The sequence below is a fragment of the Myiozetetes cayanensis genome, unplaced genomic scaffold (assembly GCF_022539395.1).
Source record: "Myiozetetes cayanensis isolate MyiCay16 unplaced genomic scaffold, myiCay2020 scf45, whole genome shotgun sequence".
NCBI lineage: Eukaryota > Metazoa > Chordata > Aves > Passeriformes > Tyrannidae > Myiozetetes > Myiozetetes cayanensis.
In genome coordinates, this window is record NW_026087687.1 from 539,128 (window position 1) to 559,810 (window position 20,683).

Below are 20,683 nucleotides of genomic sequence, written 5' to 3' on the forward strand. Positions count from 1 at the left end.
CCGCTGGACGCTCCCCCCGGGCCCGGCCCGGCGCCCCCGAGCTCCCACCTGTGCCGGGCCGGCGGGCGGGGGGTCCCGGCGGGGCCGGGCGGCTCCAGGGCCGGCGGGGCCGCCTCAGCCCCGGCCGCGCTCCAACGGCCCCGCTGAGGGGATCGGGGCCGCCTGAGAGTCACAGCCCGCCTTCAGAACCGTCCCCTCATCCCTCACAGACACAGCCCGCCCTCAGAACCGTCCCCTCACAGACACAGCCCGCCCTCAGAACCGTCCCCTCATCCCTCACAGACACAGCCCGCCCTCGACAACCGTCCCCTCATCCCTCACAGACACAGCCCGCCTTCAGAACCGTCCCCTCACAGCTCACAGACACAGCCCGCCCTCAGAACCGTCCCCTCACCGCTGCCACCCGCAGCCATCCCTCCGTCCATCCCCTCAGCTCCATCCCCTCAGCACTCGACCAGCTCAGACCCTGGCGTAGTTTAGCACTGTCGGTCTGTGTTGCTGTCATTAGACCTTCAGCAGCGTTGCTGAAATCATTTGTGCTCCTCCTGGATCGGGGCAATTCCAGACACAAACCCAGTCTGGGAGTGGAATGGATGGAGAGCAGCCCTGGTGAGAAGGACTTGGGGGTGCTGGAGGGTGAGAGGCTGGACGTGCTCGGGCCGTGTGCTCTGGCCCCCAGAACCCCCCGTGCCCTGGGCTAATCCAACAGGGATCGTGGGCAGCAGGGTTGGGGGGATCCTGCCCCTCTGCCCCCTCAGCTGAGACCCCCCTGCAGAGCTGCCCCAGCCCTGGGGAACAGCAGCACAAGGACGTGGAGCTGCTGGAGACAGTCCAGAGGAGGCCACGGAGATGTTCCCAGGGCTGGTCCTTCTCCCCAGGGCTGCCCTCCATCCATTCTCATCCCAGCTTGTGTTTGTGCCCACGGCCAGGGCACAGAGTGCCTCAATCTGCACTGGCCTGAGAGGCAAAGCTGACACTCGAGGCTCTGCAGGGCTCCAGGAGCCCAGTGCCAACCCCTGGGATCGATCCCTGTGTTGCTAAGAGTCCGGTGGCCCTGGTGGGATGGAAGCTGAGGGCAGGGCAAGGGTTTGTGCATGGAATCAATCTCTCCAGGATCCAAGTGAAGGGAGACAGAGACACTCCTCAGGTTTGTGGGACGGTGTAAAAAACCCCAAAGGTGTAAAGGCAGGAGTCCAGTGAGAGCAGCAGCTCCATTAGGGTGAGAATCATGGAATCACAGAATGGCCTCAGTGGGAAGGGACCCACAAGGATCTTGGGAGAGACCCAAAGCTTTCCTGAAATCCAAAAGGATTCCATCAGCTGGCTTCCCTTGATCAGCTTCGTGGGTTATTGGGCAGGAAAAGGATATTCAGTTTGACGAGCAGCACATTCCCCTCAGGACCCTGTGCTGGCTGTGACCAGTGACTGCCTTGTCCTTCAGGGGTTTGTCAGGAACTCCCAGAACAACCTTCTCCACAGTTTTACCAGGCACTGAAGGGACACTGACAGGCCTGGAGTTCCCAGGGTCATCCTTCCTGCCCATCTTGAAAACTGGGACAATGTTCCCCAGCTCCCAGTCAGCTGGGGCCTCTCCACATTCCCAAGCCCATTCAAGAGCCACGGAGAGGCCTCGTGGGGACATGGGCAGCTCTTGGAGTAGTCTCTGATGAATCCCATCAGGGCCCTTAGATTTATAGGGATCCCACTTGAGCAGCAGATCCTGCACAGGCTCAGAGTTTTTCTTCCTCACTGTCCCCCCCCTTTGCCCATCGTTGTGTTCAAGACAGAGGCAAAGAAAGTGTCCAACATCTCTGCCTTGTCCGTGTCCCTGTTTGTGAGGTGACCATCTGTCAGAGATGAAGGGGTTAATGATTTAGGCATTCTAGCATCACCAGGGGACTTTGCAGGCTGGGAAGAGGCGGCTTTTTGCCCATCAAAGCCCATCCCCCTGCCAATCCTGAAAGAGAGAAACCCTTTTCCTGTGCCCATTTCCCAGAACTCCGAGACACTGTCCATGGATGTAACAACTCCCAAGTTCTCTGGGTGTGGGGGCTTCCCTCCCCACCCCCAGCGGATCACGGCCACCACTTCAAGTGACAGACAGGGAAGCTGCAACTGCCGAGTTCCATCGCTGGAGCCCGTGGGCGGTGACCGTGTACATCTTTCCACTCTCATCTTTCCTTACCCTTCTCCTGCCTTTCCTTTCTCTCCTTTGTGCATTTCCCTAAAGGTTATATCTTCATGCTGTATTGCTGCAGATGAGAGATGCAGGTGATAGCCCCCAAAACGGCAACATACCTGTTTACCTTTGAAACAAAACTGTTCTAAAATAAACATAAATATGTTTCTATAGATACGTTTATTTTAGACATAGATACGTTTTCAAACCTAGGTACGTTTTCAGACACTGATTATTCAGTGTTTATTATCTCACCCTAATCCACCCCAAGGGATTTATTAATAAGAACCTGGGTTACCCCCCCGTTCCTGGGGCGGGTTGTAACGTGGTCTCAGAGGGCATTTCCAACCCGGACAATGCCACAGTTCCCTGACTGTGTCCCTATCTGCATCCCACCTGGACACAGGTGCCACAGCAGATGCAGTGGAGGGCACCCACCCTCCACCCATGTCCCCCCCGCACCTCCTTGGCAGTGCCCAGCCAAACCAGCATGGTTTGGGTGCAGGGAGAAGTGCTGGAAGCTGGGCAAACACCAGATGGTGCCCTGGCTTTAGTTATTTCTTTATGTCTCTGATACGGAGAGTTCAGGCTTTGCTCTTCCTGCCTGTGGGCTGTGCCCATCCTCCTTCTTCCCAAGGGTCCCAGGGGAGCTCTGGGCTGAAAAGAGCTTAGGATCTTACTTATTTACTTAACAACGAGGCAGAGCAGTTAATTAGTTGCATGAATTAAAAAGGAGAAGAACAAATTGAAATCTAATGATGTCACCAAGCTGCCACTAGAGTCAGGATGGATTATTCCCAGGTTCCCGAAACCTTCACGATACCTTTCCATACTCAAAATAGGGATTTTTGGCATTTTTTATGTATTCAGGGAAAAGAAATCTCAGGCTCCTGCACACTCCCAGGTGTCTCACACTCCTGCTGATTTTACTGAGTTTGTTAAGTGCATTCAGAGTTTTCCTGGCAGAAAATCAGGAGAGCTGGTTTCACACCTGTTTCCTTAAATCCCTCTGTTTCAGGGAAATCAAGTTCCCATCGCTCGACACAGGTTTTCCCGTTTCTTTCTTTTTCCCAAACCTACAGTTCAATGCTCCTGGAGTGTTTAGGGACCCCAAGAAGTGAGGGAACTGCAGAGAGTTTATTAAGGCTTAGTAGTAAACCAAAGTTTTCCCCTTAAAATGTGCCAAAAGAAAATGTAATGGGTGTCAAAACCAGCTTATAAAGCCAGGAAAGTGCAGTTCCCTGTCAGGGTCCCTTGGGAGGCAAAAGGAAATCCCTGAAAATCACCATCAGCAGGACTAAAGGCCATAAAATCCTGGGGTTTATTTAACATGAAATGAACTGTGAAGGTGCAACACGTTTGTCCATGTGCTGAGGAACTCCTGGATCGTACATTCATTCCACAGAGCTGGACAGGGCAAAGAGGGGGAGGAAGAGGCCCAGAACCCGGGCAGGACACGAGCCACAGGGAGGGCTTTGCCTGCCAGGGTCCATCTGAGGGCACAGACCTGCCCGTGCCAGGTTGGGAACGGGCTGCTGGGAGCCGCCCCTCGGATCCCTCTCCACGTGAGGCGCTGAGGTGGAATTTTACACAGCAAAACGAGTGGCAAAGCTGATAAACCCACCTTTGCAAAGGGCACAGCTGCATCCCCTGACACGTGTCCCTGATGGATTGCTCCTGTGCTGGGCAGGGCTGCATCCCAATGGACACACGGATTCTCATGGCTGCATCCCAATGGTCACACGTGTTCCCGATGGATTGCTCCTGTGTGGGACTGGTCCCTGCTGATTTAAATGCCCAGAAATCACCTCACTGCCTTAAAATTGCTTCTTTTTCTGCACAATCCTCTCCAGTTTCCTGATTTCAGTGTGGCTTTGCCACGGCCTGTGACAGGGCTTGTGCTGGCACTCACCTGGAAGGCGCTGGAAAATCCGTGGAGTCGGTTTTTGGGCATATCCCTGGGACACCTCTGTCCACCAGATTAAAAGCTGTTCCTGACACCTCTGTCCATGAGGCCCAAGGAAACCCCTGCGCCTTCAGGACACGTAAATCCTGTCTGTTGGGAAGCAGGCCTGGAGGAAGCTGCAGTAGCTGCAATGTGTTCATGGCCCATGGGATCACATCCCTGCGATCAGGCCATGGGAGGAGCCCAGAGGCCTCCAAGGGTGAAGCTCCCAGCCCAGCTTTTCCAGTATAGAATCTGTAGCTTTGGAGGAGCCTGAACTGAAAGGGACAGGAGAGCAGCTCAGTTCAATTTTAAACTGGGAGAGGAAGGGCTGGCAGATGCAGCAGTGCCGGGGAGTAAGGAATGTTTGTTTGGAAGTGCAGCAGCTCCACCACTTTGCTGTTATTTCATCTCACCCATTCACCTCAAATATGAACCAACTCCCAAAGCTGTCGTTCCCTCTCAGGCCTGAGGTGGTTCTGCAGGTGGGGGATGAAGCTGGGATGGAGAGGAGTGGGATGAAGGCCCTTCCCAGACCCCCAGGTTCACATCCCCCTCCCCCAGCGAGACCCCTCAGGGCAGTGGGTTTGGGGTGAAAACCCTTCAACCTGCCCAGGGCAGCTCTGACAATTGAGCGGCAAGGTTTGCTTTTTCAGGAGATTCCAATAATAATCAAGTATGAAAACACCGGTTCCCTGCCTTGCCAGGGTTCATCTTTGCATTTTTAACCCTGACTTGTTGGTGCTGTTTCTTTTCCCACCCAGTTCCTGGCAGAGCTCACGCCTGCTCTTCCCTCCCGGCTCCTCTGCCCTTGCTTTGTGGATTTGAAACATCATTACACCTCAGATCCAACCAGCTCAAATACTTTTTAATACATTGAAAATGTAAAATAAAGCATATACGAAGTACATACAGTATATATATATACACATTTCAAATACTTAAAATTCTTATGTAAAATATGATTTTTTTCTATATTATTTGTGTAAAAATACATTTTCAAATGGTGTCACCTCAATTTCGCTGTACAGACCCTCGAGCCCAATTGAAGTCCCTTTTAAAAAGGCAAAAGACAAAGGTTTAGGAATTTTGGAACTGTGTTTACAGGCCTGTTGTCCACACAGGAGAAGCCTCTGGGAAACAGTCTTGGATTGCTTCTTTGTGAGAATTCCCATTTTTATTGCATTAATGGCAAAAACTGAATCTTTGCAGTTTTCCTGCAAGAAACCCCCCTTGGCCTCGCTGAGGAACTGCTCCCTCCTGTACCCTGTCATCCACCTCAGAAATCATCCTCTGTCCACGTTTCTTTACAGATACTAAAATATATATTACTTAAAATATATTACTGTAAGCTCTTAAACTCGCTCTGCAGTTATAGCAAACGTATAGCATTAAAAACAACCTAGGGAACAAGGGAAATTCGGGATCTCTCCCTCCCAGCACAGGCTGTGTCCCCGTGAGACGCTGGTGGCACACGGACCCCACGTCCCCCAGGCCTGGAACACCCGGATGGCTCCGTGGGGAGGCTCCTCGGCAGCCTGGGAATGGTGTCCCCCCCGTGCAGGCAATCTGTGCTAATCAAAGATAATTCAGGGTTCGAGTGCCACCCCAGCCCCTCCCACCCCCACAGCCACCCCCATTCCCGCTGTGGGATCCCGGAGGTTCCAGCCCTTACTCCAGGGCCCAGCTGAGCCACCTTCTCCCAGCTGAGCCCGGGCTCAGCTCCCAGAGGATGCAAGATCCTTCCCAGGATTGGGCACTGCTGTGCCAAACCTGAGGCCCTGCAGAGGGAAACCCCATCCCAGCCCTGTCCTCCAAACCCTCCTGGGTTCACCTGGACCCTCACAATGAGCTTCCCCAGAGAGAAGCCCCAAACCCGCTTCCAATCCACCCTCCCAGCCCAGGATGGGTTTTGCTGCCTCTGGAGCTGCCTCTGGAGCAGCAACACCCCCAGGGTGAGTGAGGACTGAGGGTCCCTCCGGCATCAACGACCTGACCTGGCATTGCCGCCCCAGCAGCTGCTTCTGACAACCAAACCAACACAACTCCCCAGCCAGTGCAACTGCTCAGAGCCTCCTCCTTCCTGGGGAGTTCAGGAGGGACAGTGACATCCCTCACCCAGTTCCCTCCCTTGCTGCCCACCTGGCTCACAACCCGAACTCCCAGAGCCACGACTCCTGCGTGGGGTCTGGAAGAGAAGTGTTGGTCGGGCTGTAATTCCAGTTCTGCTTCCCGAACAGGGAAACTGAAACCTGAATCTCTTCCCTCGCTGAGGTTCCCTTCCCTGCCAAAACCACTCTGACATCGGCCTTTGGAACGTTTATTTTGGATTTGGGATGCCAGCGTTCCCTGCAGTGCTGTGGAATGAATTCCTTGGGAAGCCAAGTCTGACAGTTTAACCTACATCCCGACATCCCTTTGTTTATAAATCCAGTGTGAAGGTGGGTTTGTTGTCTCGCAGGAAGGAGCCTCGGCAGCGGGACAGGCTGATCCCATGCCAGGAACTACACAGGATCCCCTCTTCTGAAACACATCATCCCACAGCCAGGATCCCCTCTTCTGAAACACATCATCCCACAACCAGGATCCCCTCTTCTGAAACACATCATCCCACAACCAGCTGCAGCTTCCAGGGCTTTATCCCTATTCCGGGGGGTACTTGCAGTGATTATTACACCAAGCCCATTATCCCAATGATTTCCTCACCATCAGTGCCCTCTGCACACTCGCAGAGCTGATCCACCAGCCTGCACCAGGAGCCTGTTAAAACCAAGGGTGGGCCTAAGAGAATTTATTGTCTTGAAGGGAAACAGAAGAAAAGCAGCCCAAGCAAAGTGTTGATCCATGAAATGGAACTAAGGCACTGACAGAGGTGTAAACTTCCGAGCCACCACCCACGATCCTGCGCTGGCCAGTGCCAGCCTGGGGCCACCTCGATGTCTGGGGTCACCAGCCACTCCACCTGGATCACCAGCCATCCCATCCCACCTGGATCACCAGCCACTCCACCTGGATCACCAGCCATTCCATCCCACCTGGATCACGAGCCATCCCACCTGGATCACTAGCCACCTCACCTGGATCACCAGCCATCCCATCCCATCTCAGATCCCCAGCCATCCCACCTGGATCAGCAGCCATCCCATCCCATCTCAGATCCCCAGCCATCCCACCGCAGGACAGTGAGGGCCAGGCAGGCACATTCCCGTGGGACAGCTCAGGGAACAGCAGCTCCCTGCACTGCCAGGGAACTGGCACAGAACCCCAGATCCATGCACAGCAGAGGACTCCAGAAAACTGAACGAGAGGAAGGAGCTGGATGCACAGCCGGGGTGGGGATGGTTTGGGAAATGCCAGAGGAGCACTGGAACAGCCGCTCCAGCGGCAGCCTGTGACACACCCAGGGCACACGGGCAGGTCACTGCCCACAGCTCCCTCCTCATCCTCTCCTTCAGCCTGGAAAAACACAGCGAGCAGAGCCAAGGAGTGAGCAGAGCTGCCCCAGCTGTGCAGCAAAGCCGTTCACCCTCCTCCTTGGCAAGAACCACTGGGTCAGTTTGCTTTGTGGCCAGCACAGTCTGCAAATGGGATAATGGGATTCTCCCGGGGCTGTCCCGGGCAGGAAGGGGTGTGTCTGACCCGGATTACACTGCTGGAACCTCCTTCATGCCCGGACAAGGCCAGAGTTACTCAGAATTCCTCTTCCAGAACACAAGCTGGAAGTGGGAAGTGGTGGGAACACACCCACAGTGGGAGTTTCCTGGGCTACAACCACCACCAGCACGAGATGCTTGTGGGAGCAATTCTGTGCAGTTTTTTTGAGATTTCAGTTTTAGATTAAAAAAAAAAAAGAGTTTATTTCTAATCCCTACATCCTCACCACGGGATGCCTGAGCAGTGATGTGGAATCAGACAGCGGGGGGGCCACTGCTCTGCAATGAATTGAAGGTGAGCAAATCCCAGACCAAGTGATGCTGCAGCTCCTGCTCCAGAGGTGGCTGCACTCGCTGGGCCGGGAAGGGAACGCTCCTGCTACCACAGGATTTAGTCTGCAACTCGCTTTTCCTTACCATCACCAAATAAATCACAGAATCATGGAATATCCTGAGCTGGAAGGACCATCATGTCCAACTCCTGGCCCTGCACAGACACCCCAGCAATCCCACCCCGTGCCTCACAGCGTTGTCCCAACGCTCCTTCAGCTCTGGCGGGTTTGGGCGGCACCTGCTCCTTGGAAAATCTCCCAGACAGTTATTTCTGCTCCCCCCCACCACGTGCTGGGTTCCCGGGGGGAGGGAAGGGGAAGCAGTAGTACAGCCAAGGGAGAGGAAAGAAGGGCTGAGGACCCCGTGCACCACACAGCCGTCCCACTGCCATGGGAATATTGCTTCAGCTTTAAAAGGCCTTTGGATTCAAAGTGAATTCAGTGCTTTTCCATCAGAAACACACACAGCTCTGTTCCCTGCCCAGGATGCAGCGAGGGCCCTGCCTGCCCGGGCAGGGACAGGGTGGGACTGGACGGGCACCGAGCCTGGTGGTGTCTGAACAGCCCTGGTGTGCCAAGCGCGCGAGGACGAGCATCCCCAGCTGGGGCTGGCCTTGGCAGGTACAAGGGCAGGGGCAGCCCCGTCCCCAGCCCACCCCTCCCCTCAGCCGAGCCCCATCAGAGCTGAGCTGAGCCTGATTTGGTACTTCAGACACAAAGGGCTGCCCAGAGAGGCCCAGCCACTCACTGCCTTTCCCTACACTGAGTAAATGCAGGATCTTGGATAGAAACTGGAGAGGGCTGACCGTGGCGGGGGTTGGAGGAGCACAAAACACTTCCCAGAACACGGCAGGTCCGAGGGTGACGCTTTGTGCCCCTCACCTGCCCCCGTGTCCCAACAGCTGCTGGCCCTGGGCTGCAGGACAGCCCCTCCCCGCTCACTGGGAATGCCCAGGAGAGCAGATTCCTGTCCGGTCCTGACAGTCCAAGCACAGCTGTGTGAGCTCTGCCCTCACTGCTTCAGGGGGCACTGACAATCCCAGTTTCTGAGCTGTTCCAGTGACTCTGGACCCCACAGCCAGGACAGTTCCTTCTTTCTGTTTCCCCAGCAACACACCCAGACACCACCTCCCTTAAACGTGGCGACTGGAAGCGCCTCCTGGGAGAGGGGAGGATTTGCAGATCAGGAACACCAGCCCATATTGCACAGCCCAGGAGCCTCCTGGGAACAGCCGGGTCACGGGAGGAAGGCAATGGCTGGAAAGGCTGGCACGACATTGGCAGCGCCTTCCAGTTCCCAAAGATTTGAACCAGAGAGCAGCCAAGGGAGCCCACTCAGGGCTCTGTCCCCGCTCAGCACACACAGATGGATTTGGATTATCCCGTTCTCCCCTCTGCCAGGAGAAGACCAACCACAGGCTACGGGTTGGAGGCCCCGTGTCGAGCAGAACTCAGCAAACACGCTCAGAGCAGGCTGGGGTTACTGAAACTGCAGCACAAGTCAAACACTATCATCTCCTAAAAGATTGAAAAAATATCTTTAAACAAAATAATGTGACATATTTACATAATTCCTTAAGTGCAAACTCTTGTCACAATTCACGTAGTCGAGCGCGGTTTCGACTCCCTGTACAAGAAGGTGCTCTTTCGTTAATGAAAGAAGGACTCTACTCTGTTTTCCTGATTCAGTAACGTGTCTCTTGTGCAAGGCAGTAAAATTCCTGTTTTCTTCCCGATATACTTCCGAAAGCAAACCCTAAATCAAGCCATCCTCGTGCCCGCGTCCCGGCCCGGTTACCGCACGACGAGGCAGGAGACGCAGAGCTTCGAGGGGCCGATGCAGTCATCATGGCAGAAGGCCCCGCAGCCCTTGCACATGATCATGGCTTTCAACCTGCAGTAACATTTGGAAGGGGAATCCTCCATGCCGCCGTCCTCGGCGAAGGCCTGCACCGGCAGGGTCTGCCCGTGCCCGCCAGAGTTCACAGCCTGGCCGGCGGGAATGGTGGTGACGGTCACGGAGAAGGACATGACGTTCCCCATGGAGCTGGCCAGCTGGTTGCACTCGGACAGCCCCGAGATGAGGGAGCCCTGGCTCACGTCGGGCGAGGTGGAGACGTTTATTGTGCCGCTGTAACTGGGCCCCAGGAGCTGCGCCCCGGCACTCCCAGACAGCTTCGGGGGGTGCGGAGCCGGAAGCAGCGGAGGCTGCGCCGAGTCCGGGGACGGGGCAGGAGGCCCGAAATGCTCCGGGCTGCTGTGCATCCTGCCCCTCATGGCGTGTGCCATCTGCTCCTGCGCCGCCTGGATCAGGTCCCGGGCCAGCGCGGTGCCGTCCAGCGCCGGAGGGCTCTCCTTGGTGCCGGCTGCCAGCGGGGCCGGGGCTGCCTCGGCCTTCCCAGCCCTCGTCCCCAGGGAGCTGGGATGAGCAGGGCTGGTGCTGTGAGATCCCTGCTCTCTCTCACACTGACCAGAGGCCTGAGGCTCCTCTTTGACGCCGACGTCCTCCCGTTCGTCCCCGGTGCTCTCGTCATCCGCATCCTCCTCGCTGCTGCTGCCCTGGCCGGCCCCCTCCTCGCACTCCCCAAACTCTGCCCTGGCACCATCCGCAGGACTGCTCAGCCCCAGCCGGAGCTCGGGGTTCAAGGAGAAGCCTCTCCTCAAACTCTCCGAGCCACGGCCGTAGGTGGAGATGTTGAGCAGATAATGACCGGACATGGCAGGCCTGGACGTCCTCCTGCCCGTGAAGCCCAGCATGAATCTCTGGCTGGTGGAGCTGTTTTCCACCGGGAAACCTGAGTGGGGGAGGTTCAGCTGCGAGGGCTGAAGGACGGGCAACAAATTCTGCCTCTGCACCCTCTTGATGAGGGTCTGAAGGATCTGCTCCTGGGTGGCCCTGCTCAACGCCTCGTGGCACTGGTGCTGCTCATGGCCGGGGTCCTTTCCCGAGGGGAGCGGGAAGGTCCTTGGAATGTGAGGCAGAGGCCTGTTCTGGCAGAAGATCTTCCCAAGCTGCTGTGAGGGTAAACCCGCTGGTCTGTCCCCCGCCTCGGCCCCAGTGCCGTTCCCCGCTGCGCTGGGAGCTGCCGCCCCTTGCTCTTCCCGGGGAGCCAAGGGCACCGTTTTCATTTCTGCTTTGGTGAGCGGCTTCGGCAGGATCTGCTCCAGGGGGACGTTCTTGCCTTGGAGCAGCTGGGTGACCAAAGGGTTGTTGGCAGGAATACTGGAGCTGGGTTTGGGTGGGGTTTTAAGGCTGGGTGCTGCTGAGGAAGCGCTGCAGGGCGGGACGGGGGCAGGAGTGCCCACAGCTCCAGCCTGGGCTTCGGGGCCTGCCGATGGAAGCGAGGACACCAGAGGGGAAGGGGATTTGCTTTTGGAAACGTCAGAGCTGGTCCCTCCCAAGGCTGCAGGTGCTCCTGCGGTTACGGTGGTGCCGGTGCCACAGCCAGGCCCGTCCCTGCCCGCCGGAGCCCCGCGGGCCGCGGCACAAGGGGTCGTCCCCACTCCGTCCCCGCTCCCGGCGTGTGGGGATTCCGTCCCCGGGGTCCCCGTCACCCGCGGGGGGCTCGGCTTGTCCCCCACGTTCCCTAGTGCGGGGGCTGCGGAGGAGGGGCCGGGGGCCCTGGGCTGGGCGGGGGCCCTTGGCTGTAGTTGTGCTCCAGAAGGATCGCCAGGAGCTCCCTGCTCCGTGGCCCGGCTCTCCATTTGGGAACGGGGCCCTGGGCAGTGGGGAAGAAACCTTCTCGAACCTCCCCCGCTTCCAGTTCCTGCCAGTTCCAGTGCGTGTCCCGCCGTTCCAGTTTGGGTGGTGCCGCTACTCGGGCGTGTCCCCCCGCCCGGGCCGGGCCCCGGCACAGCCCCCCCGGCCGAGGCGGCGGCGGCGGCGCTGGCGGCGGCGGCGGCGGCCGCTGCCCTCTGAGCCTTGGCCTGCTGGGCCCTTGCCTTGATGTCGGCCAAGGTCCTGGCCCCTGTCCTGCCCGGACTGGTGAGGGAGAAGGGGAAACGTGCCCTGGGAGAGACCTGGCCCGCAGGAAATGGCATCGGGGAGATTCTGGAGACGGGAATCTGGAACAGAGCAGAGCAGAGCACAGCTGAGACACGGGGAACCCACAGGCTGAGAACTTCAGGGCTGGCAGTTCAGTCTTAGGGAACGAGTTGGAGTCTTGGGGAAACCGCTTTGGAGAAATCCCCCCTCACCAAATAAGTACCAGGAGAAGTGTAGGACCCCTGGATCTCACACCCAGTTTAAGTGCAGTGCAATCCCAGTGGCTCAGAGTGGAGCTCGGCTCTCACAGTCACAGCGAGAATCACCGGACACCATCACTCAGAGCCCACCCAGCTCCTCCCTGCAGGGCTGTTCCAGACCCCAACATCTGTCGGCTCTTCCTCTGTTCCAAACTTCATTCAGATGGAATTTCTGCCCTCTGGAAGGCTGGTGTCACCATCCTGCTCTTCCCTCTGCACATCCACCACTCATCTCCTCAGTGTCTTTGTACAAAGCCATAATAATCCCTCCATCTAGGAGGTTAAATGCCAATATTTCAGTCCTTTCCTCCAAAATATTCCCCTCAGTGTCCCAGCTGACTTTCTCTATGTTTACTCTTTCCAACCTGCTGAGCCCTGCCCCGCCCTCGGTGCTCCCCTCTTTCCCCTGCAGGGACCTCAGGGAGTTTATCTGAGGTTTTACATTTGTTTTCCGTATCCACAGAACCTCCCTGAGTCCCACTGAGCTCTGATCAGCCACTTCACTACTCCTCTCTCTGTTCTGGGAATGGCACATCTCGGGGCACGTCTGTCCCCACGTTCCCCTGCCTTTGCAGTCCCCATTCGCGGTCACCTTCAACCCACCCTGTTAAATTCAATCCCTTTCCTTCCCTGGCAGGCCAACCATCCTTCCTGGATGGCATTCCAGGTCTCCTTTATGGACCCCCAGCTCTGTGTCCCTAATAATTTCATTGATGCCTTCCTGCCTTGGGGCTGTACTTGGTAACATGGTGAGAATAACAAACTGCTTTTAAAATGTTCAGTTTGCAGCCTTCTAGTACCTAAAGGATACAGATATAGGGGAGTAGAATTACCAGGACACACAGAAATGCAGGAATTAAGCGGTTTCCCATTTACAGCTTCTGCCTAAGGCCCCAAACCAGCAGGTTCAGCAGCAGGTGCCTGGTCCTATGACCTGGCTCCCAAACCCGAGGGGCTGCACTGTCCAGGCAAAGCCTGGAATGTTTCTGTCCTGCCCGTCCCAGCAGTGACCAATTGCCCATTTCCTTTCCCAGGTGGGTTCTTGGGAAGACTGGGCAGCTCAAGGGCCTCTGGAACTGAGGTGTTCCTCAAAATGCTCTTTCCCTGCTCCTCAGCTGGTGCTGCTGCCCTGGGCTGCTGCAAACAACTGCAGTGGTGCCACATGGCCTGTTTCAGACACAGGGATAACTGAGTGTCTGCACTGGCTCTCAGGAAGCTGTGGATGGCATTCCTTCTGGAGCTGGACCTCCCACACCTGCAAGGCTCTCTGCACTCCTGCTCTGTTATTACAGCCTTGCAGTCCCTCTGCAGCTCACCTGGTTTCCAGCCTGGTACCTGGGACAGTGGGAGGTGTCCCTACCTATGGCAAGGGGTGGAATGAGATGAGCTTTAAGGTCCCTTCCCACCCAAACCCTTCTGGGATTCCAAGATTCCATGAGAGCCGCCAGCTGGACCCCTGTGCGAGGCCAGGCCGTGGCTCTGCCCTCGCCGCCTTTACCTTGAGGGGGGGCACTCGTGGCACGGGGGGCCCGGCAGGAAAGGGCTGGGGCTGGCTCCGAAATGCCTGGTGGTGCTGACAGGGCTCCACCACCCGGGGCTTCTTCTCAGGAGTGGCTGGAGCTTCCTCACGGCTCTCCGACTTCCTCTTGTGGGCCTCCACGCTGACCTCCATGTCCTCCCCCACGGGGGGCTGCTTCTCCGGCGGGGCCGGAGTCACCGCTGGGCTCTGCCCCTTGGCTGCTGCTTCCCCTGCTTCGGGGCTCTTTGGTTTGCTGGGGGCACCCACAGTCTCCTTCCCTGGCACCTCCTTCGCTGCACTGTGCTTCCTCTCTTCCTCTGGCTTCTGCCTGGCGGCAGTTTGGGGTTTCTCCTGGATGGATTCTCCTTGGACTCTCTCCCTGACAGGGAGGGAACGGTCGCTGGGCTTCACCGCCCGCCTGTCCGGGGAAGCCGAGGCCTCGGGGGGCTTGGCTGGCTTTGGTGTGTCCTCTCTTCCTTCCTCTGCCCCTTTTTTCACTGCTGGTGCTTCCTGGGCTGCCTGTGCTTTGGGCTCGGGGGCAGAGGTGCCGTGCTCCCGGCGCGGCGCTGCCGGGGCGCTGCGGGGCTGGGCGGGCTCCGCCTCGGGATGCGCCGTCAGCAGCTCCGACTCCTCGGGGCTCAGCCCGGAGCTGGCAAGAAAACAGAGGCAGAGTTTGTAAAACACCTGTGCAAAAACCCATGCAATCCCTGGGGAAACAGAGGCAGGATTCCCTGCATCCCACAGCGTAAATGAACGTCTCACACACCTTTGAGAACCCTCTGTGCTGTTACTTCTCACATGGAAAACAGAAATCAGTATCAAAATTTAAAACCACTTCAATGCAATACAGGGAATATCAGGAAGCTCCAGGCCTCTGTCCAGACACTAATTTTCCAAGCCCTAATTACCCTATGGTAAGAGAAACCTGGAAACCTCTCCATAGCCCCAGAGGGTGGGAAAATCTTAAACCAAGAGGAAACACAGAATAAAGGATGGGCAGATTTGGGAGTCTGACCAAGTACTGTGGGATCGAGGATGTGGGGAGCACACCAGAGGTGGGACATGCTCAGCCACCACAGCTTCAAGGACCTCCAGAGCCCCAACACCAGGAGAACCGTGGGAGTAGGCTCATAGCCAGGAATGGGAAAAGGTTGAAGCCCAAGGACACCCTGCCTAAGGAGAACAGGGTTGCCCAGGTCAAACATGAGGTGCTGGGGCAGCAAACCCCTCGTGCCTGACCTGGATCCCTCTGGCACTTCCAGCTCCCCGGCAGGCAGGTGAAGCCAGACCTCCTTCAGGTTTCAGGGCTAATGTGAAGCAGAGTTTATTGATGGCCCAACACACAGCAGGTACCCCTGGCCAGGCAGGGAACGGAGACAGGCTGAGCTCTCACCTCTGGCCGTAGTAGCTCTCAAAGAAGTGTTCCTTCCACAGCTCCACCTTCTTTTCCTTTTCGATTTCCTGCCGGATTCGGAGCTGCATCTCCGGGGTAAACTCTCCTGCAGGTGCAAAAGGGACCCTGTCAGAGCCAGGGAAGGGGTGGATGGGTCGGGCACACCCCAGAGCCCGCACACTGCCAGGACAGCCCCAGGGGCACCTCAGCCCCTCCCTGAGCCCCAGGGGCTCCTCTGGACACGCTGCTGTCACAGGCAGGGGAACAAACCCCCCTCACACCCCCGAGGGGAACGTTCCCACCCACCAGGAGTTTGTGGCTGCCCAGAAATGTCCCCTTGTGCCCTCAGAGCCCTCCCCAGCAGCTCTGGGCCAGGAAGGTGTGTGAGATGTGTTGGTCCTGTGAGGGCATCACTGACACCACTGGGGAGCTTTGCTGACCTGAAGGTTTATCTCCTCCCCACACCGTTCCCTGTGTGCTCTTCAGCACTGCAGGGAAGTTACAGCGATCAGGTCTTTTCCAACACTGCAGTTACCAGAGAGGGGAGTCCCCAGAGAGATCCACAGAAGTGGGATGTTTCTATCACTGCACAGTTGGACTCTGGACAATTTTCTCAAATAACAGGATTGTAAGAAATTCTTGCTGAGTTTGTTCTCTGTGCAGTGACTGAAATCTGTCCAAGGGAAAGCTGAGTGTCCCTTGGGAGCACAGTTCCTGCCAGGGTGGAACTGGGGCAGGCCAGGGAAGGGAGCTGGGAAGGGGTTGGAGCAGCAGGAGGGGCTGAGGGAGCTGGGGGGGCTCAGCCTGGAGAAAAGGAGGCTCAGGGGGGACCTTCTGGCTCTGCAATCCCTGACAGGAGGGGGGAGCTGGGGGGTCAGGCTCTGCTCCCAGGGAACAGGGACAGGAGGAGAGGGAACGGCCTGGTCAGCCTTGTGAGGAGAATCCCCTGGGCACGAGGAACAGATATTCCTTCCTCCTGAAGGCAGTCAGGATTGGTGCTGCAGTCCTTAGAAAACTCTGGGAACAGGCCATGCTTCAATTCCATAGAGCAGGAGGTGGTCCCTGCCCACAGTGAGTGGTGTGGTTTGATCAAATAATGGAATTAAGCACCTCTAAACTCGAGTTAAAATGAATGTTGAGGGTGCAGGAGTCTCACAGATGAGTAAATGGCTGACCTTGTGTTACAAAGAATCACACAACCATGGCATGGTTTGGGTGGGAGGGACCTTAAAGCTCATCCCATTCCACCCTCTGCCATGGGCAGGGACACCTCCCACTATCCCAGGTTGCTCCAATCTGGCCTTGGACACTTCCAGGGATCCAGAGGCAGCCACAGCTCCTCTGAGCAACCTGTGCCAGGGCCTCACTGCCCTCACAGGGAAGAATTTCTCCCCAGTATCCAATCTAAGTATCAAAAGTGATGTCTCAGAGGACACCACAGTGACCATGGCCGAGGACACCGTGCACTGCTCTGGGAACAGAACTCCCCTTCTCTCCTGAGCTCAGCAGTGCCTCTGTTTAGGCACCACGACCCTGGAATGCCACAGCTCCACTGTCATTTCAAAGAGATTTTAAACACATTTTTCCTTCTTTTCTCATCTTTTCCAGGGATTTGCTCTGTTCCACATGGTAAGTTGAACAGAGAACTCCTTCTTGCAGCCTGTGACCTTGAGGTCCCAGAATTCTGGGCTTGCCTTTGGTTCCAAAGGCTGGACACCCTGCAGCTTCTCCCTGACACAGCCCCTGGGCATTCCCCCACCCTGCCCAGCTGAGGGGCTGCTGGGGGTGGTGTGGGGAGGCTTTACCTTCCGACAGCCTCTCCTTCCAGCCCTGGGCAGCCGAGGTGAAGAACTCGTTGTTGAGCGCGGAGCTGCTGAGCTTCATCACCCCGTCAGCCCCCACCTGCAACACAGCACAGCAAAGTCACCTGCTGGGGAGGGGATGGCCCTGAGACACGGCAGGAGCCCCCCAGTGCTGCCACAGATCCCTCGGGAACCCGCCTGGAACCTGCTGGGGGAAAAGCAGCAGCCTCAGTCCGGCTGTGCCGGGGCCAAGGCTGGATCCCCGAGGCTGTGGGAGCTCCTCCTCATCCTCATCTTCATCCTCACCTCAGCCCAGCCCTCCACAGGCCTGCTGCTGCCCAGACACCCGGGTAGCAACACACACCCGAATGAATCCCAGAGGGATTTCCCAACTGCTGTACCTCCTGCACTGAAGAAAAGGTTGCTCCCATTGACATAAATACGGGATTTGGGTGTCTGGAATCACAGGAAGAACGTGGAATCCCAGATGGTTTGGGTGGGAAGGGACCTTACAGCCCATCCAGTCCCACCCCCCGCCATGGGCAGGGACACCTCCCACTGTCCCAGGTTGCTCCAGCCTGGCCTTGGACGCCCCCAGGGCTGGGGCAGGATCCCGGTGTGAGCCCCCCTGGCCCTGCTGGCCCGTCCCCGTCCCCTCCGTACCGGCCTGTCCACCTCGGGCAGCAGGAGCAGCAGGCGCTGCTGGCACTCGGCGGGCAGCACGGAGAAGGTGTGCTTGTTGATCAGCGCCCGCAGGTTCGTGTTCACCAGGATGGAGTCGGGCGTCTCCACGTCGATCTCGGCGCACTTGGCCCTCTTCAGCTGCCCTGCAACCAACCACACACACGTCACACCCCCCTCCAGGACACTCCTCTGGAGTCCCCGGCACGTGGGAGTTCCAAAAAGCCCCGGCAGGGTCCACTCTGTGACTTCAAACACATGATCAGCAGCCAGAAACAGTGTGGGAGGTCCTTCCCAGCCAGAACATTCCACACCTGAGGCACTGCAGCCTCAGTGTCAGTCACCCTCACTTTTTGGGATCCTGGCTGGCTGGGGCTTGGCAAGAAGGGATTCTCAGGAGCCTTTCTAGAACTCCTTTTATCAATTCCATCAATTTTCTGTTTTAAGCCTCCAGTTAAGGTCAGTTCGATCCTCTGGATTTCTTCTTGGACTTTCCTACTTTGTTCACGGCAAAAGCATCCCAGAAAAATTCATCAGCTCGTTGTGCTTTGTGTGGAAACCCCAACACCAGACACAGCAGGAACCCAAGGAGTCCTTGCTGTCCCTTTGCTTTGCTGTGTGAGAGCCACCACTGCCCTTTGTGCCACAGCTCTGGGGCTGTGCTGCCGGTTCAGGGGTGAGCAACACGGGAAGCATTTCATGGAATCATGGAATGTCCTGAGCTGGAAGGGACCCACAAGGACCATCCAAAGGAAAGGGAACACAGCAGGGATACCCAGGGAAGGGCTGGAGCTGTGCCAGGGCAGGGTCAGGTGGGATCTCAGGACAAGGCTCTTCCCCCAGAGGGTGGTTGGGCACTGCCCAGGCTGCCCAGGGAGTGGGCACGGCCCCAAGGCTGCCAGAGCTCCAGGAGGGTTTGGATGATCCTCTGGGGCACAGGGTGGGATTGTTGGGGTGTCTGTGCAGGGCCAGGGGTTGGATGGATGGTCCTTGAGGGTCCCTTCCAGTTCAGGGCATTCTGTGATTCTGTAAGAACATCAACACCACCCCTGGTAAATGCAAGAAGAACCACAGAGGGCAGGAGGGCTGAGAAAGCCCAGACCCCAGTGAGGGGCCGGGAGCCAAACCACAGCCGTGTCTGAAGGGTGAGGACCTGGGAAGGGATTTCTTTTTCCTTGTTAATGTTATCAGAGTGTGTAAGCACATTAAAAAGGCTGACAAATAGTGCAGGTCCTTTTGTGCTCCCAAACAGCTGCAAATTCCCAGGAGAAAGCCCTGATGAGAAGGACTGAGAAAAGCTGATCTGCATATGGAAGGTTGAATTATTCATCCTAATTCCCACAGCAGACTGGCAGCACCTCCCAGGGCTCTCCAGAAGTGCCCCCAGCAATGGGATTAACACACTTCACTCCAGTTGGCTCTTTTAGGCTTTTGTTCTGGCCCTGGAGCAGCTGTGTGAGCAGGGCAAGAGGCTCTTACTTGCATGGAGCCTGTCGGATCTCTGGAACGGCTTCTTCCCCAGCCCTGGCAGGGAGTTCTCGAGCTTCACAGAGGGAGAGGAGCTGGAGGTGGAGTTCTGGGGGCTGCTGGACTGCCCGTCTGCCTTCCCTTCCCAACCTGCCCGGAAAGGAGACGTTGGAACACAGGCACGGACGGAGCAAGGCTGTGTCTGGATGGAACAGAGGTTCTCAAACACAAACCCCAGCCCTGGGCTCAGGGACAGGCACTCCCAGGACATGGACACCCCTTTGTTCCTGTAGCACTTACTGCCCAGCAGAGACCCCTTTGGAACCATCAGACCATCCCAAAATACAGGGATGGACAGCTATGCCATGTGCAGTTTGAGTCTATTTCCCAGTTAGTCCCCATTTATTTCCCACCTGGAAGAGTGGAAATCCAACCCAGGAACGTCTTGTTAACACCTCCAGAGTTAACAGAGTTCCTGCTGGAGTTCACCATCAGGAAAAATCTCTTCACACTTTATGTGTCCCTTCTAAACTTCACTATCACAGCTGTTCCCTCAGCCCATCCCTGGGAATTCCTCTTCCCTCCCCTTTCCAGTACCCAGGAGACAGCTCCACGTCCTCCTTCCAAGTCACCACTCGGCCAAACCAGACAGATCCCACCCCTGTGATTCTCCTCACACATCCCTGCCACCCACGCTCTCCTCTGGGCAGCAGAATTCCTGTTGCTGCTGCTGGGAGAGCTCCTTCCCCAGATCCTCCTGCCTTCCTGCCCCTCCTCCTCCTAAGGGAGAGGAATTACCCTGAGCTGCTCTTCCCTCTGCCCTCTTCGGTTTAGGTGAGCACCAGGCACTCCCTCCAGTTTGGAAAGGTGCTGAAGTCCCAGATTTTGGAAGAGAAACCGCACATGACACATGACAGGGTGCGGGAGCTGAGGGGGAGGGCACTGACTGAGCCCAGGGAGAGGCTTTACCCAGGCAAGGGCACAGGGGGACCTATCCAAGATCTATCCCTGCCCCGGTGCATCCCCACCAAAACCACAGCCAGGGAAACGGGAGCTGGGCCATCCCAGGAACAGAACACCAGGTCAAAGAGCATTGCCCTGAGGATGTCCCAGCAGGACAGGGAGCAGACACACTGGCCGTGTCCCCGCACGTACCTGACTTGCCCGGAGCGCAGTCCCCGGCTGCCTTGACGGCCTTGAGCAGGACGTGCTGGTGCTGGTGCTGGTTAGAGGACACGGGCATGCCCGCCCGGCATTGCTGCTGCTGCTGCTGCTTCTGCTGCTGCTGCTTCAGGGCCTGGGGCACAGGGGGACAGGCACTCAGCTCTGCCCTCAGCAAGGGTTAAGGCACAGCACGAACTGCTCTGGCAGAAGTTCAACACACCCTCTGACCCAGTCAGTCCCCGGGACACCGGTGCTGTGTGCTCAGTGTGATGCAGGTGACAACGGGATTAAACACGAGGAAAA

At 57.1% G+C, this 20,683-nt stretch overlaps 2 protein-coding genes across 5 annotated transcripts in view; both read right to left on the minus strand.

Moving 5' to 3' along the window:
• DTNB (dystrobrevin beta) overlaps positions 1–181 on the minus strand; it is a 140,553-nt gene extending 140,372 nt beyond the window's left edge. For both annotated transcript variants that reach the window (XM_050330863.1, XM_050330861.1), the window contains exon 1: positions 49–181. The gene's annotated coding sequence lies outside the window, so the exon portion shown is untranslated. The remainder of the gene's footprint in view (positions 1–48) is intronic.
• A 4,790-nt stretch (positions 182–4,971) lies between these two features.
• ASXL2 (ASXL transcriptional regulator 2) overlaps positions 4,972–20,683 on the minus strand; it is a 61,625-nt gene continuing 45,913 nt past the window's right edge. Inside the window, exons 6-13 of one of the 3 annotated variants that reach the window (XR_007630742.1) lie at positions 20,372–20,513; positions 19,229–19,366; positions 17,732–17,895; positions 17,072–17,168; positions 15,267–15,372; positions 13,853–14,522; positions 7,250–12,174; positions 4,972–7,133 (exon numbers count right to left, since the gene is read on the minus strand). Coding sequence is in view for 1 of the 3 variants with exons in the window: in XM_050330848.1 (XP_050186805.1) it covers positions 9,904–12,174; positions 13,853–14,522; positions 15,267–15,372; positions 17,072–17,168; positions 17,732–17,895; positions 19,229–19,366; positions 20,372–20,513 (3,588 nt within the window). In the remaining 2 variants the exon portion in view is untranslated. Of the gene's footprint in view, positions 12,175–13,852; positions 14,523–15,266; positions 15,373–17,071; positions 17,169–17,731; positions 17,896–19,228; positions 19,367–20,371; positions 20,514–20,683 lie in introns of all 3 variants that reach the window. The other 2 variants (XR_007630743.1, XM_050330848.1) reach the window with 2 other exon arrangements.